General features: G+C 36.1%; 1 protein-coding gene across 3 annotated transcripts in view; it reads left to right on the top strand.

Annotated features, from left to right (window-relative positions):
• Positions 1-463: 463 nt before the first annotated feature.
• LOC127736782 (uncharacterized) overlaps positions 464-15,915 on the top strand; it is a 31,127-nt gene continuing 15,675 nt past the window's right edge. Inside the window, exons 1-4 of one of the 3 annotated variants that reach the window (XM_052247377.1) lie at positions 464-658; positions 3,768-3,886; positions 6,072-6,240; positions 14,180-14,333. In XM_052247377.1, the coding sequence (XP_052103337.1) occupies positions 6,230-6,240; positions 14,180-14,333 (165 nt within the window). In that variant the 5' untranslated portion in view covers positions 464-658; positions 3,768-3,886; positions 6,072-6,229. Of the gene's footprint in view, positions 659-681; positions 725-3,767; positions 3,887-6,071; positions 6,241-14,179; positions 14,334-15,915 lie in introns of those variants that run through there. The other 2 variants (XM_052247378.1, XM_052247376.1) reach the window with 2 other exon arrangements.

Here is a 15,915-nt window from a genome sequence, read left to right as displayed (position 1 = left end):
TTTCTAAAGTCAAACTGTATGGTTGCAGCACGTTCACGTTTTACTGTTTGCAGTATTCTTATGGGCTGATTCAGTTTTTTATTCCTCAGTCTTGGCAATATGGAGATGCAACATTTGTTAACTGATTTAAGTGTGGCAAAGGGTTGAAAGAACTGTTTCACGAAGCAAAACAAACTGAAAAAATCTTTTATGGGTTCCAAATTTCGCTTTAAGAAATTCCTGCGACTTCAAAAATCCGGTATGTTCAATAACAACAGGTAAGTCAGATGTTGATTTTTTCTTAAGAGAAAGAAGTATGGTAAGCATTAATAGTAGTTGTATGAGGATCAAACATGATGTGGGAAAAATAATCAACAAAATGAGTGTTGCGTTTTTAAAGTCAGTATATATATATACATAACATCCGTTGACACCTTATATATATTTTGTATAAGGTTTTCCACTTATTTTTAGGTACATGTAAACATTTTTATTGTCGTGAATGATGTACACAAATAAGTGACGTTACATAATGTTTGAGGAGATAGTAATTGACAACTGAAGAATGTGTACAGGATACATCATGAAGACGATTTTTATTGTGTGTGTAATTATATTATTTCCGTCCCCGTGTCGCTCCAAATCTAAAGAGGAATGGAAATCAAGGATAATTTACCAGGTAGGTGGTTTATTAAAGAATCACTCAAAGTCTAAGGATGGATGGAAGTCAAGGATAATTTACCAGGTAGGTGGTTTATTAAGGAATCACTCAAAGTCTAAGGATGGATGGAAGTCAAGGATAATTTACCAGTTAGGTGGTTTATTGAAGATTCACTCAATGTCTAAGGATGGATGGAAGTCAAGGGAAATTTACCAGATAGGTGTTTTATTAAAGATTCACTCAAAGTCTAAGGATGGATGGAAGTCAATGATAATTTACCAGGTATGTGGCCATGGGTTGTAAAGGATTTGTTCAAAGTCTAAGGATGGATCGAAATCAAGGATCATGTTCCAGATAGGTAAGTGATGATGGCATCTAGACACATATAACTACTTGTAGTTTAACACATCCACATTATAATGTGTGTCTGTACCAAGTAGGCAAGTGATAATGGCATCGGAGCAGGTATAACTAGTTTAACACCACCACATTATAATGTGTGTCTGTACCAAGTAGGCAAGTGATAATGGCATCGGAGCACGTATAACTAGTTTAACACCACCACATTATAATGTGTGTCTGTACCAAGTAGGCAAGTGATAATGGCATCGGAGCACGTATAACTAGTTTTGCACCACCACATTATAATGTGTGTCTGTACCAAGTAGGCAAGTGATAATGGCATCGGAGCAGGTATAACTAGTTTAACACCACCACATTATAATGTGTGTCTGTACCAAGTAGGCAAGTGATAATGGCATCGGAGCACGTATAACTAGTTTTGCACATCCACATTATAATGTGTGTCTGTACCAAGTAGGCAAGTGATAATGGCATCGGAGCAGGTATAACTAGTTTAACACCACCACATTATAATGTGTGTCTGTACCAAGTAGGCAAGTGATAATGGCATCGGAGCACGTATAACTAGTTTTGCACCACCACATTATAATTTGTGTCTGTACTAAGTGGGCAAGTGATAATGGCATCGGAGCACGTATACCTAGTTTAACACCATCACATTATAATTTGTGTCTGTACTAAGTAGGCAAGTGATAATGGCATCGGAGCACGTATAACTAGTTTTGCACCACCACATTATAATGTGTGTCTGTACCAAGTAGGCAAGTGATAATGGCATCGGAGCACGTATAACTAGTTTTGCACCACCACATTATAATGTGTGTCTGTACCAAGTAGGCAAGTGATAATGGCATCGGAGCACGTATAACTAGTTTAACACCATCACATTATAATGTGTGTCTGTACCAAGTAGGCAAGTGATAATGGCATCGGAGCACGTATAACTAGTTTTGCACATCCACATTATAATGTGTGTCTGTACCAAGTAGGCAAGTGATAATGGCATCGGAGCAGGTATAACTAGTTTAACACCACCACATTATAATGTGTGTCTGTACCAAGTAGGCAAGTGATAATGGCATCGGAGCACGTATAACTAGTTTTGCACCACCACATTATAATTTGTGTCTGTACTAAGTGGGCAAGTGATAATGGCATCGGAGCACGTATAACTAGTTTAACATCACCACATTATAATTTGTGTCTGTACTAAGTAGGCAAGTGATAATGGCATCGGAGCACGTATAACTAGTTTTGCACATCCACATTATAATGTGTGTCTGTACCAAGTAGGCAAGTGATAATGGCATCGGAGCACGTATAACTAGTTTAACACCACCACATTATAATGTGTGTCTGTACCAAGTAGGCAAGTGATAATGGCATCGGAGCACGTATAACTAGTTTAACACCACCACATTATAATGTGTGTCTGTACCAAGTAGGCAAGTGATAATGGCATCGGAACACGTATAACTAGTTTAACACCACCACATTATATTGTGTGTCTGTACCAAGTAGGCAAGTGATAATGGCATCGGAGCACGTATAACTAGTTTAACACCACCACATTATAATGTGTGTCTGTACCAAGTAGGCAAGTGATAATGGCATCGGAGCACGTATACCTAGTTTTGCACCACCACATTATAATGTGTGTCTGTACCAAGTAGGCAAGTGATAATGGCATCGGAGCACGTATACCTAGTTTTGCACCACCACATTATAATGTGTGTCTGTACCAAGTAGGCAAGTGATAATGGCATCGGAGCACGTATAACTAGTTTTGCACCACCACATTATAATGTGTGTCTGTACCAAGTAGGCAAGTGATAATGGCATCGGAGCACGTATACCTAGTTTTGCACCACCACATTATAATGTGTGTCTGTACCAAGTAGGCAAGTGATAATGGCATCGGAGCACGTATAACTAGTTTTGCACCACCACATTATAATGTGTGTCTGTACCAAGTAGGCAAGTGATAATGGCATCGGAGCACGTATAACTAGTTTAACACCACCACATTATAATGTGTGTCTGTACCAAGTAGGCAAGTGATAATGGCATCGGAGCACGTATAACTAGTTTAACACCACCACATTATAATGTGTGTCTGTACCAAGTAGGCAAGTGATAATGGCATCGGAGCACGTATAACTAGTTTTGCACCACCACATTATAATATGTGTCTGTACCAAGTAGGCAAGTGATAATGGCATCGGAGCACGTATAACTAGTTTTGCACATCCACATTATAATGTGTGTCTGTACCAAGTAGGCAAGTGATAATGGCATCGGAGCAGGTATAACTAGTTTAACATCACCACATTATAATTTGTGTCTGTACTAAGTAGGCAAGTGATAATGGCATCGGAGCACGTATACCTAGTTTTGCACCACCACATTATAATGTGTGTCGGTACCAAGTAGGCAAGTGATAATGGCATCGGAGCACGTATAACTAGTTTAACACCACCACATTATAATGTGTGTCTGTACCAAGTAGGCAAGTGATAATAGCATCGGAGCACGTATACCTAGTTTTGCACCACCACATTATAATGTGTGTCTGTACCAAGTAGGCAAGTGATAATGGCATCGGAGCACGTATAACTAGTTTTGCACCACCACATTATAATGTGTACCTGTTCCAAGTTGTGCTATCTTGTCCATGTGTTGTTCGTTAGTGTCTGTCTATGGTTTTACGTCTTTATAATTTTTGTTTTAATTTTCACTAATAACTTATCATATGTCTTATCAGATATTAACTGATAGGTTTGCAGCGGAAGATGAACCACATTCGTGTACCGATCTTCGAAGTTATTGTGGAGGGACATTCCGAGGGATAGTGGAAAAAATTAAACTACATATCCGGACTTGGTAAATATAATTATTTGTCGGTTTTATATACTAGTAGTCCCTAAAAATACAATTATCTAGTTTTCAAATTAACTTTGATGTTATATATTTGACTATCTTGTCAATAATTGTTGATAATTGTTTTGAGATCTGTAGTGACATATGGACACAGCACGAACCCACACCCAAAGCACAACCCGGCAAGCGGCTGCTTTTGGCTGTGCGGGATTCATAAATACGCAATCACAACCACTGGTTACTGAGACGTTACATCCGGCTCGCGCTCTCTGCACTTTAAAGAATCTAACAAAAGCTCTTTAATCAAGGAGTCAATCCATTCAGAAACAGAACTAGCGTACAACCAGATACACACCCAACCTACATCAAGAAAACCAACCAACCAACATCAAGAAACACAACCCACCTACATCCAGAAACACAACCAACGAACACCCAGAAACACATCCAGCTTACATCAAGATACCCAATCAACGTACACCAAGAAACAAAACCTACCTACACTCAGAAACACAAACAACCTACACCCATAAACACAACCAACCTACATGCAGAAACAACCAAACTACATCCAGAAATACAACCAACATACACTCAGAAACACAACCAACCTAAACCAGAACACATCAAACATACACTCAGAAACATAACCAACCTACACACAGAAACACAACCAACCTATACTCTAAACACATCCAACCTCCACCTAGATTCCTGACCAACCTACACCCAGAAAAACAACCAGCCTCCACCTAGAAACACAACCAACCTACAACCACAAACACAACCTTCACCCAGCATACACCCAGAAACACAACCAACCTACACCCAGAAACACATCCAACCTACACCCAGAAACACAATCAGCCTACACCCAGAAACACAATCAACCTACACCCAGAAACACAACCAACCTACAACCACAAACACAACCAACCTACACCCAGAAACACAACCAACCTACACTAAGAAACACAACCAGAATACACCCAGAAACACAACCAACCTACACCCAGAAACACAACCAGCATACACCAAGAAATACAACTAACCTACACCCAGAAACACAACCAACCTACACCCAGAACACAACTAACCTACACCCAGAAACACAACCAACCTACAACCACAAACACAAGCAACCTACACCATAAACACAACCAACGTACACCCAGAAACACAACCAGCATACACCCAGAAACACAACCAACCTACACCCAGAAACACAACCAACCTACACTAAGAAACACAACCAGACTACACCCAGAAACACAACCAACCTACACCCAGAAACACAACCAGCATACACCAAGAAATACAACTAACCTACACCCAGAAACACAACCAGCATACACCTAGAAACACATACAACCTACACCCAGAAACAAAACCAGCATACACCCAGAAACACAACCAACCTACACCAAGAAAAACAACCAACCAACTCCCAGAACACAAGCTCTTATATTTCACAGAAAAGTAAAAGAGTGAGAAGATAACCATAAGTTAAAAAAAGAGACAACTTCACGTAAACAGAAAATATATGAACACACAGCTGTTTTAAAAATTTCACACAAAAAATAAAGATTCCAACCATAAACCTACGGCGACATTGGGTGCGTCGGAAGGGTAAGCAATTAATGTTCAATAAGTTACACCAAAAGCTTTACTTTTTTAATATTTGTTTTGATCTATTCCTATGATAATATCTACCGTATTGAGCTTTTTCTGTTCAGACGAGTTGATATCTATGATTTACGGTTTTACATTGTCTTATCGATTTCTCTAGGTTGAGATGAGTTGATATCTTTAATTTCCGGTTTTTAATTGCCATATCGAACTATCTCTGTTGAAATGACCTGATATCCTTGATTTTTGGTATAGACCTCTCTCTGTTGACTTGATTTCTGGCTTTACATTACCAAATCGAACTCTCTCTGTCGAGAGGACTTGATGTCCATGATTTCCGACTTAACATTGCCATATCGAACTATCTCTGTCGAGAGGACTTGATGTCCATGATTTCCGACTTAACATTGCCATATCGAACTATCTCTGTTCAGATGACTTGCTATCCTTAATTTCCGGCTTCACAATACTGCATCGAACTATCTCTGTTTATGGATCAAAAACCTTTTTTTTAACTACTAGTAATTGATTGAATGTTGTACATGTATTACTTGCACAGGTGCCAACGCAATATGGATATCTCCTATTGTTGTCAATACACCGAAGGGTTACCATGGTTACTGGGCTAAGGATATATACAATTTCAACGAACATTTTGGAACAGAGGAAGATTTTAAATATCTGTTGTCTGAATGCCATAAAAGAGATATATGGGTTATGGTTGATGTGTAAGTTTATGTTATCTGAATAAATATTGTTTAGACTAAGTTTATGTTCTATTTTGTCGTACTTTCATTCCATATGCATCATGTTAATTTTTTTCACCATTTTAGTCAGTATATTAAGGAACTGGTCATTTGTAACCTGAAGGGGGTTGGAGGAAAATAATGGGGGGTGGGGGATGAACATTTTTGGGAATGGAAATGGGGGGTGTCCAATTTTTCAATACTTCAGATGGGTGGGCATCGAATAGTTTTGGCGACCCACACCCAACTCTTCCCCATGCAACAAAAAAAAAAATATTTTTTTGGCATGATAGACATCAATTTTTGTTTCGCCTCGCTCCGTTCGGCTCATTGGTTGAGATTCAAATCCTATTTTCTACATCTTCATCCAGGAATGTATTTTTATCTGAAGTTAATTAACCAACTTTTTTAATGAAGGATACATGATCATATATATGAACAATGTGCTGAAATTGAATGAAGGGGTGGTAAATGTCAATGAGACCATAACAGGCATATTACTTTGGTCCCTTCTGACGGTGCGATAATATATTTCACAACTTGCTCGCTATGCCTGTGTCTGTAGTTGGTTTTAGATTTCAATGATCATAAGTTATGTATAGCTGGTAAATTAAAAAGCAGGTACCACATGCAAATTAAAACCTTTCCCAAATTCTTTCATAGATATAAAGATTTGGTTAGAAATTTGGCTGTACATGTGTACAAGTAGAATTCTTATTACAAAATTGATATCCCATCTTAATTTTTACGGTGATGTTGTTCATAAATCTCGTAAATTTTACACATTCCATGTTAACTAATTGATCTTTTGCATACACTTATTCGTAAAGGTTATCATTAATACACTGTAGTTAAGTCTTTAAATATTGTTTAATAGGTTTACTAACATTGTTTTTTGTTTTTGCAAATTGATTAAGTCTTTTTATAGCCGACGGTACAGTATGAGTTGTTTTTTTTCCTTGTAGAATGCCGTACTGTGGCCTATAATTGCATACTACCACTTTATTTTAACTATGTTGAAGACCGTACGGTGGCCTTTAATTGCTTACTACCACTTCATTTTAACTTTGTTGAAGGTCGTACGGTGGCCTTTAATATTGCTTACTATGATCACTTTATTTTAACTTTGTTGAAAGCCGTATGGTGGCCTTTAATTGCTTACTACCACTTCATTTTAACTTTGTTGAAAGCCGTATGGTGGCCTTTAATTGCTTACTACCACTTTATTTTAACTTTGTTGAAGGTCGTACGGTGGCTTTTAATTGCTTACTACCACTTCATTTTAACTTTGTTGAAGGTCGTACGGTGGCCTTTAATTGCTTACTACCACTTCATTTTTAATTTAACATTTTTTTTTTTATTAATACTCTGTTTTATTCAACATTCAATTACATCTTGAATAAGTATTAACATCTGTATCTGCCTGCCTGTTGAAATATACATGCATGTTTTCACGGTACAGCATATATATATATATATGTTAGACTCAGATCGACGTCCGGTCTCTAATCGACGTCAGTGTGACGTTACGTTTTCAAATCAGTGTCCAAATTTTTACCCTCTAATCGACGTCCAATGTGACGTTATGTATTACCAAAACGACGTCCGCGATCGGAGTCTCCTCCCATCGATGCCCAATATCATTCAATCGCTTATTTAGTTTGATCTTTGTTTATATTATATGTATAGTTTTGTCTTGGTGTACAGCTGCTTACAGAAACTAATTGTTTTCTTTTAAGGCGAAGTGTACGTAATTAACTACTCCACAGAATTTTTTTTAAATTTTACATGTGGATTCTGCTTGTAAAAATACATCAGACAATAAAATAAAATAAGGGGGTAACCGTTTTCGTTTTTCAGATACAAGCTGTTGAAATTAACAGCATGATAAGCCAAAAATACAAAGGATATATAGGGAAAATTATAAAAATCGGCAGATATTTTTACTTTATCAAGATTTTCTAATTCGTTGCTCCACAGAATTTTTTTAAAAATCGATATGCGATTCAAAAATGAACGACGAACCCATTGGTGCAAAGAAAGTCCCTAGCAACCGTGCTAGTTTTCAAGCTATATCCTGTGGAAGTTTGATTTCTAGCGGAAAGAATAAAAACAATCGGCGACGTTATTGATGTCTACTGTAACGTCATCACAATTTCTACTCTATAAAGCTATTATACCGTACAGTGTCGTAACAAAATCGTGAGTGTGTATAACCAATTTCCTAATTATTGCAAATACTCAAGCGTAATCAATTAATAAGGAAATAAAATGACTATTTTTTAAGGATATTTCTGCTGCCAAAAAAAAAGCAAATTGGCAAATAAATATACTGCAAGTGAAAGAAAGTTACTATATAGACTTAAACTCCATCTTTTTTTAATTAGACAGGGTTCCACTTCTTTTTGGAAATGCTTGTATTTATAGCTGACTATGGGCGTTGATCATTGTTGAAGGCCGTACGGTTACCTATAGTTGTTAATTTCTGTGTCATTTGGACTCTTGTGGAGAGTTGTCTTATTGGCAATCATGCCACATGTTCTTTTTTTATATTGTAATGTTCTAATAATTATGAATCAAATATCAAGTTTAAAATTGTCCCAGTAAACACAGCGTTGACAGAATGATTCTATACGTATTTAAATAATCGGTTATAATATTGGGATCGCGTATACACGTCTTTTTTAAAATCTTATTTCTGCATGTTTGTATTTTAAAAAAGTGAATATAATTTGCTGCATCTTTTCATCCTCACCATTTCCGGCGCTATTCGAGGGATTGCGCACAAAGCCCATTTTTTGTCAGGTTCACACGCGTGCACGTGACACAACTCTGCAATTTTATTTAAAAAATTTCCTGCCTCGATCGCTTTCCCTTTTCTTTAACTACACGACAAAGCATGATTTAATGTTTGCTGGAGATTTTAAGTAAAAAAGGAAATAATTTTTTGTTCCATAATTTGTTTAATATCCACATGCACGACTCCCAAAAAATAAGAAAACTGCATCTGCATATTATCTTGAGAATTTTTATGACTGTAATAAGGTCAAAAGAAGAACCCGCATATGAATTTTAGCTAAGTAAAACAGATCGGAGTTTTAACCTCACGTAGCACAGATCCTTCCCAGTGTTAGCCTTAGCATTGCGTATATTGTGTATAATGCTATAGCATTGTGTATTGTGTAATGCTAAAGCTTTGTGCATAGTGATATGCTATAAATTAATGTACTGGTGTAATGCTATAAGAATGTACCAAGAGCGATGCTATACGAGTTTACCTAGTATAGTGCCATACAAATTGTTCCTGTATATAATGCAAATGAATTGCAGTTTTGTTAATATAATATAAACATAAGGAGCTGTGGTATGATTGCAAATGAGACAACTATCTGCCACGTTTAAGGTAGATCGGGTGTCTTTTTCTGATCGTCCGTTCTGTTCATGTTAATTGCAAAAACTTTTTTGTGTTTTAAAAATATTTTACCAAGTATCATTTAATATACAACAAAATACCTAAAACTTGAAGTTTAAAGTTGAACTATCAAGAAATTAAGTGTCGCGTAAAGTATATTTAAAATTTTTGGGGATTTTTTCAAGAAAATAAGGCCCGTGACCCCTTATTTTTATTTGATATTTCGGAGTTATTAATGAAAAGCAATTCTCTCATCGAATTTTAGCCAATTCTATCGTTTAATGTTTCCGCAATAAGGAAAACTTTAGGTTCCCCTATATCAACAATATAAAATAACCCAAATTTCGTTAATTTCAATGTGTTATTACGAAAAAACAAGGTCCGTGATCCCCAGTTTTTATTTTGAAATTTAAAATTACATTGACACAGAAGTCTTACAGAAGTTTAAGAAAAATCTATCGTCCAACATTTAGACACCCCAGCTACCTTAAAGGATGTGGATGTAAGCAATTGTTATATATATAGGCAATCATGCGGCCTTCAACAATGAGAAAGTCCATACCGTATAAAGTCGCCGGGTTATAAAAAGCCCCGACATTGTAGAACTATTATTCTTCACCCCTACCCCTTCTTCCCCTACCTTATACTACTGCTGAATGATACACAAAAGCACAACAAAAGAGAACAAATTTCGCTATCCCTTCGAAATCGGAATTTAATTAAGAAAAAATAACAAGTTCTATTTTTATCATACATGTGTAGTTTCAGTTTTAACCATGGTTCTAAATTTAGATTTTACTTTCCCCAAAAATTGCGGACGGAATAGAAGACACCTGTTTATTTTCTGCACCTTGAAAACTGAGATTTGGATGACATAGATTTTACATATTCTGAGATAAATGTAATAGTGAACAATTCTTAGTTTCTGAGTGTGTAATGTTTTGTGGACGGAATCTGATGGGTTTTTTTTGCTGTTGGCTTTTTCTTCGGTTTATAAATGTTGTACTAGTGGTCGATTACCCCTTAGTATCTTTTATACTTTTTACATAAATAATAAAATATAAAACATCATAAAATTTTCAATTGCATAAAAACGGACATGCCAACGTCTTTCTTGTTCAAGACACAAATTCACATGCAATATAATTATTCGTTACTTACAATTTTACGCTACAGGATCTACAGTACACTGTGCATTTCATTCAAAACTATGGTTTTTCAAAAAATATTGTGGGGTCAATTCTGGTTTGATTTTAATGAATTTGATACGAATAGAAGCAGAATTGTCACTGGTTTATTTTTTATTTGGTTATAATTTTGTTGTTTAGGCGTTTTTACCTTCTGTTGAAATAAACACGAGTCGTATTGTGTACCTGCTCCTGCGTGTCTAAAACAAAAACAGTGGTAATAGAGTCAGACTAACTCACAATAGGATACTCAGATTTCTGATTGGAGTCATTCTAATTATTTCTTTGAAGTTTTGAGATAGCACATGAATACTTGTTTGAATTCATGATAGACCGCACGAAGTCATTTCTCTTTCATGTGCCCATTTTTCCTTTCTTGGAGTAGGGGAGATAACCCGCGTAACTAACGACGCACGTTTTTTATCCTGAATTCCGCTAGAGGCGTGCAATTACGTACACTTCGCCTTAAGTTATATCTTTATCAAAACAAAAGGACAAACATCAGAAAATGATAATAAGACAACCATCGACATCATATTACATGTACTTGCACATTTTGAATATTTGGTGAAAGGAGTCCTATCGATCTACGTTGTCGTATTCCTTTCATATTCATATAAATGTGGATATACGACAAGGTGACAACAACCCAACAACAAATATAATCGAGTGACATCTAGAGGGCAATATTCACTGTCTTAAACAATAAACAGAATAAAAAAGTACAGCCAATTGTTGAAAAGTATTTTCATTTGGATTATGTAAGATTTAAAATCTTTTCAACAACTTTTTGAGTTTTAGGTTAAACCCACCAATAAATAAAGTTGTGATGTCATTGCAGCAAGTCCGTAAAAAGGACGTCGATTAGAAAAGCCAAAAAATGGACGTCGATTTGATAACAAGAAGAAAGATTAGAGGGGCATGCATTGGCCGTCGATTTGGAATCTTATTTTATTATGACATCAGATTTGGACGTCGATTTCAGGAACGGACGTCGATCTGAGTCTTACATATATATGTTGTTGTTTTTTTTTCGTAGGAACCTGTAGTTCAATGGGTGTCGTTGGTCCATATCTGTTATGTTTGTTTTTCGTTAATGTTTTGTTATAAATTAGGTTGTTGGTTTTCTCAATTGAATTGTTTCATATTTTTTATAGCCGACTATACGGTATAGGGTTTTCTCATTGTTGAAGGCCTTACGGTTGCCTATAATTGCTTACATCCACTTCATTTGAACTTTGGTGAATAGTTGTCTCATTGGCAATCTTTCCACATTTCCCTTTTTTTATATAGACGGAAATGGTTTGATGCTGTGATTTTCATTTTATCTTTAAAACTACAAAGTGCAAACATCTGAGAAAAAAAGGTAGAAAATATATTCAGATGTTGGTTTTATTTTACCTTTTATTCTGGAATTTCTGATAACAACCTTTATAATGGTCCCTTACACATTTGATCTAATTGAGGCTAACCACCGAGATAATGATCACTTACACATTTGATTTAATTGTGGCTAACAACCCAGATAATGATCACTTACACATTTGATTTAATTGTGGCTAACCACCTACATAATGATCACTTACACATTTGATTTAATTGTGGCTAACCACCTAGATAAGGACCACTTATACATTTGATTTAATTGTGGATAACCACCTAGATAATGATCACTTACACATTTGATTTAATTGTGGATAACCACCTATATAATGATCACTTACACATTTGATTTAATTGTGGCTAACCACCTAGATAATGATCACTTACACATTTGATTTAATTGTGGATAACCACCTAGATAATGATCACTTACACATTTGATTTAATTGTGGCTAACCACCTAGATAATGACCACTTAAACATTTGATTTAATTGTGGCTAACCACCTAGATAATGACCACTTACACATTTGATTTAAGGGTGGCTAAGCACCTAGATAAGGACCACTTACACATTTGATTTAAGGGTGGCTAAGCACCTAGATAATGACCACTTACACATTTCATTTAAGGGTGGCTAAGCACCTAGATCATACATGACCACTTACACATTTGATTTAATGGTGGCTAAGCACCTAGATAATGACCACTTACACATTTCATTTAATGGTGGCTAAGCACCTAGATAATGACCACTTACACATTTCATTTAAGAGTGGCTAAGCACCTAGATAATGCATGACCACTTACACATTTGATTTAATGGTGGCTAAGCACCTAGATAATGATCACTTACACATTTCATGTAAGGGTGGCTAAGCACCTAGATAATGCATGACCACTTACACATTCGATATCAGGGTGGCTAACCACGTAGATAATAATCACTTACACATTTGATATCAGGGTGGCTAGCCATCTATATAATGATCACTTACACATTTGATACCAGGGCGGCTAACCACCTATACAATGATCACTTACACATTTGATATCAGGGTTGCTAACCATCTAGATAATGATCACTTACAAATTTGATATCAGGGTGGCTTACCAACTAGACATGATGACTTACACACTTGATTTCAGAGTGGCTAACCATCGAGATAATGATCACTTACAGATCTGATTTCAGGATGTCTAAAAAGATCAATACTTGCAGAATTGGTCAACAACTGTTCAAGAATGTAGTAAACTGTCTTTTTATTGTAGATTTAAATTAACTTCTTGTATTGAAAAATATCTTTCTTTTAGCAATAATGTCTGTCTGTTAACAAAGTTACGTAGTGGAACATTAAAATTAAATATTGAAGTTGGTCGTTATAATAATATTCCGAGAGAAAATCGTTTATGTAAATGCTGTAAAATGTGTGTTATTGAAGATGAATACCATTTTGTTCTTGTTTGTCTAGCTTATAGATCTGTTCGAACACATTTTTCACCAAAGTATTAATGTTCTTGGCTTAATAATCACAAACTGTTGTATATACTACAAGCGTCTAGTAAGACTCTTACTATCAAATTATGTAATTATGTAAAAGCTGCATGGAATATTCGATCTAATATAGTCTCATAACTTTATATGTCATTGTATTATACTATTGTTCTCTGCTGTCTATTCATGTTTTATATTATGTAATATATGTTGTTAATTTTGCCATAGCATGTTTATGCTTTTGCAATAAAGATTCAATCATTCATTCAACCACCTAGATATTGATCACTTACACATCTGATTTCAGGGTGGCTAACCAACTTGATAATGATCTCTTACACATCTGATTTCAGGGTGGCTAACCAACTAGATAATGATCCCTTACACATCTGATTTCAGGGTGGCTAACCAACTAGATAATGATCACTTACCCATTTGATTTCAGGGTGGCTAACCACATGGGATATACAGGTGGTTGTTGCTGGAACGTTGATTGTGACAAACAACAGCTTGTCAATTTTACAGGGTTTAATCCATTTAATAAATCTGAGGATTATCACAGTCTCTGTGAAATAATGAACTGGAAAAATCAAACTGAGGTAAGGAAGGAATGATGATATGACAAATTCAGGGGAACAGTATATGAGACATGAAATTGAATAGCTACACGTGAGAGTGGGAACTGTATACGTATGAGAGACATAAGATATAAAAGCTACACGTGACAGAAAAGGGCAGTATGATAGACATGAGATGTAATAGCTACACGTGAGAAGGAGGCACAGTATCAGAAACAGGAGATTTAATAGATACACATGAGAAGGTGAACAGTATAAGAAACGCTACACGTGAGAGAAAAGGATAGTATGATGGACATGATATTTTTAATAGCTACACGTAAGAGGGAGAAACAGTATCAGAGACATGAGATTTAATAGCTATACGTGAGACAGAGGAACAGTATCAGATATATGAGATTTAATATCTACAAGTAAGAGGGAGAAACAGTATCAGAGACATGAGATTTAATAGCTACACGTGAGGGGGAGAAATAGTATCAGATACATGAGATTTATTATCTACACATGAGAGGAAGGAACAGAATCAGAGACATGAGATTTAATAGCTACACATGATCATGAGAAGGGGGAACAGTATCAGAGATATGAGATGTAATAGCTATACGTGGGAGAGAGGAACAGTATCAGATACATGAGATTTAATATCTACAAGTAAGAGGAAGGAGCAGTATGAGAGACGTGAGAGGGAAGAGCAGTATGAGAGACATGAGATTTAATAGCTACACGTGAGAGGGAGGCACAGTATCAGAAACAGGAGATTTAATAGATACACATGAGATGGTGAACGGTATAAGAGACGCTATACGTGAGAGAAAAGGATAGTATGATAGACATGATATTTAATAGCTACACGTAAGAGGGAGAAACAGTATCAGAGAATTGAGATTTAATAGCTACACGTGAGAGGGAGGAACAGTATCAGAGACATGAGATTTAATGGCTACAAGTAAGCGAGAGAAACAGTATAAGAGACATGAGATTTAATAGCTACACGTGAGGGTAAGAAATAGTATCAGATACATGAGATTTATTATCTACACATGAGAGGAAGGAACAGAATCAGAGAGATGAGATTTAATAGCTACACATGATCATGAGAAGGGGGAACAGTATCAGAGATATGAGATTTAATAGCTATACGTGAGAGAGAGGAACAGTATCAGATACATGAGATTTAATATCTACATGTAAGAGGAAGGAACAGTATGAGAGACGTGAGATTTAAAAGCTACACGTGGGAGGGAAGAGCAGTATGAGAGACATGAGATTTAATAGCTACACGTGAGAGGGAGGCACAGTATCAGAAACAGGATATTTAATAGCTATACATGAGAGTGAGAACAGTATAAGAGACGCTACACGTGAGAGAAAAGGATAGTATGATAGACATGATATTTAATAGCTTCACGTAAGAGGGAGAAACAGTATCAGCGAATTGAGATTTAATAGCTACACGTGAGAGGGAGGAACAGTATCAGAAACATGAGATTTAATGGCTACAAGTAAGAGGGAGAAACAGTATGAGAGACATGAGATTTAATAGCTACACGTGAGGGGGGGGAATAGTATCAGATACATGAGATTCATTATCTACACATGA

The sequence above is a fragment of the Mytilus californianus genome, unplaced genomic scaffold (genome assembly GCF_021869535.1).
Source record: "Mytilus californianus isolate M0D057914Y unplaced genomic scaffold, xbMytCali1.0.p SCAF_36, whole genome shotgun sequence".
Lineage (NCBI taxonomy): Eukaryota > Metazoa > Mollusca > Bivalvia > Mytilida > Mytilidae > Mytilus > Mytilus californianus.
This window is presented reverse-complemented; position numbering and strand designations above follow the sequence as displayed.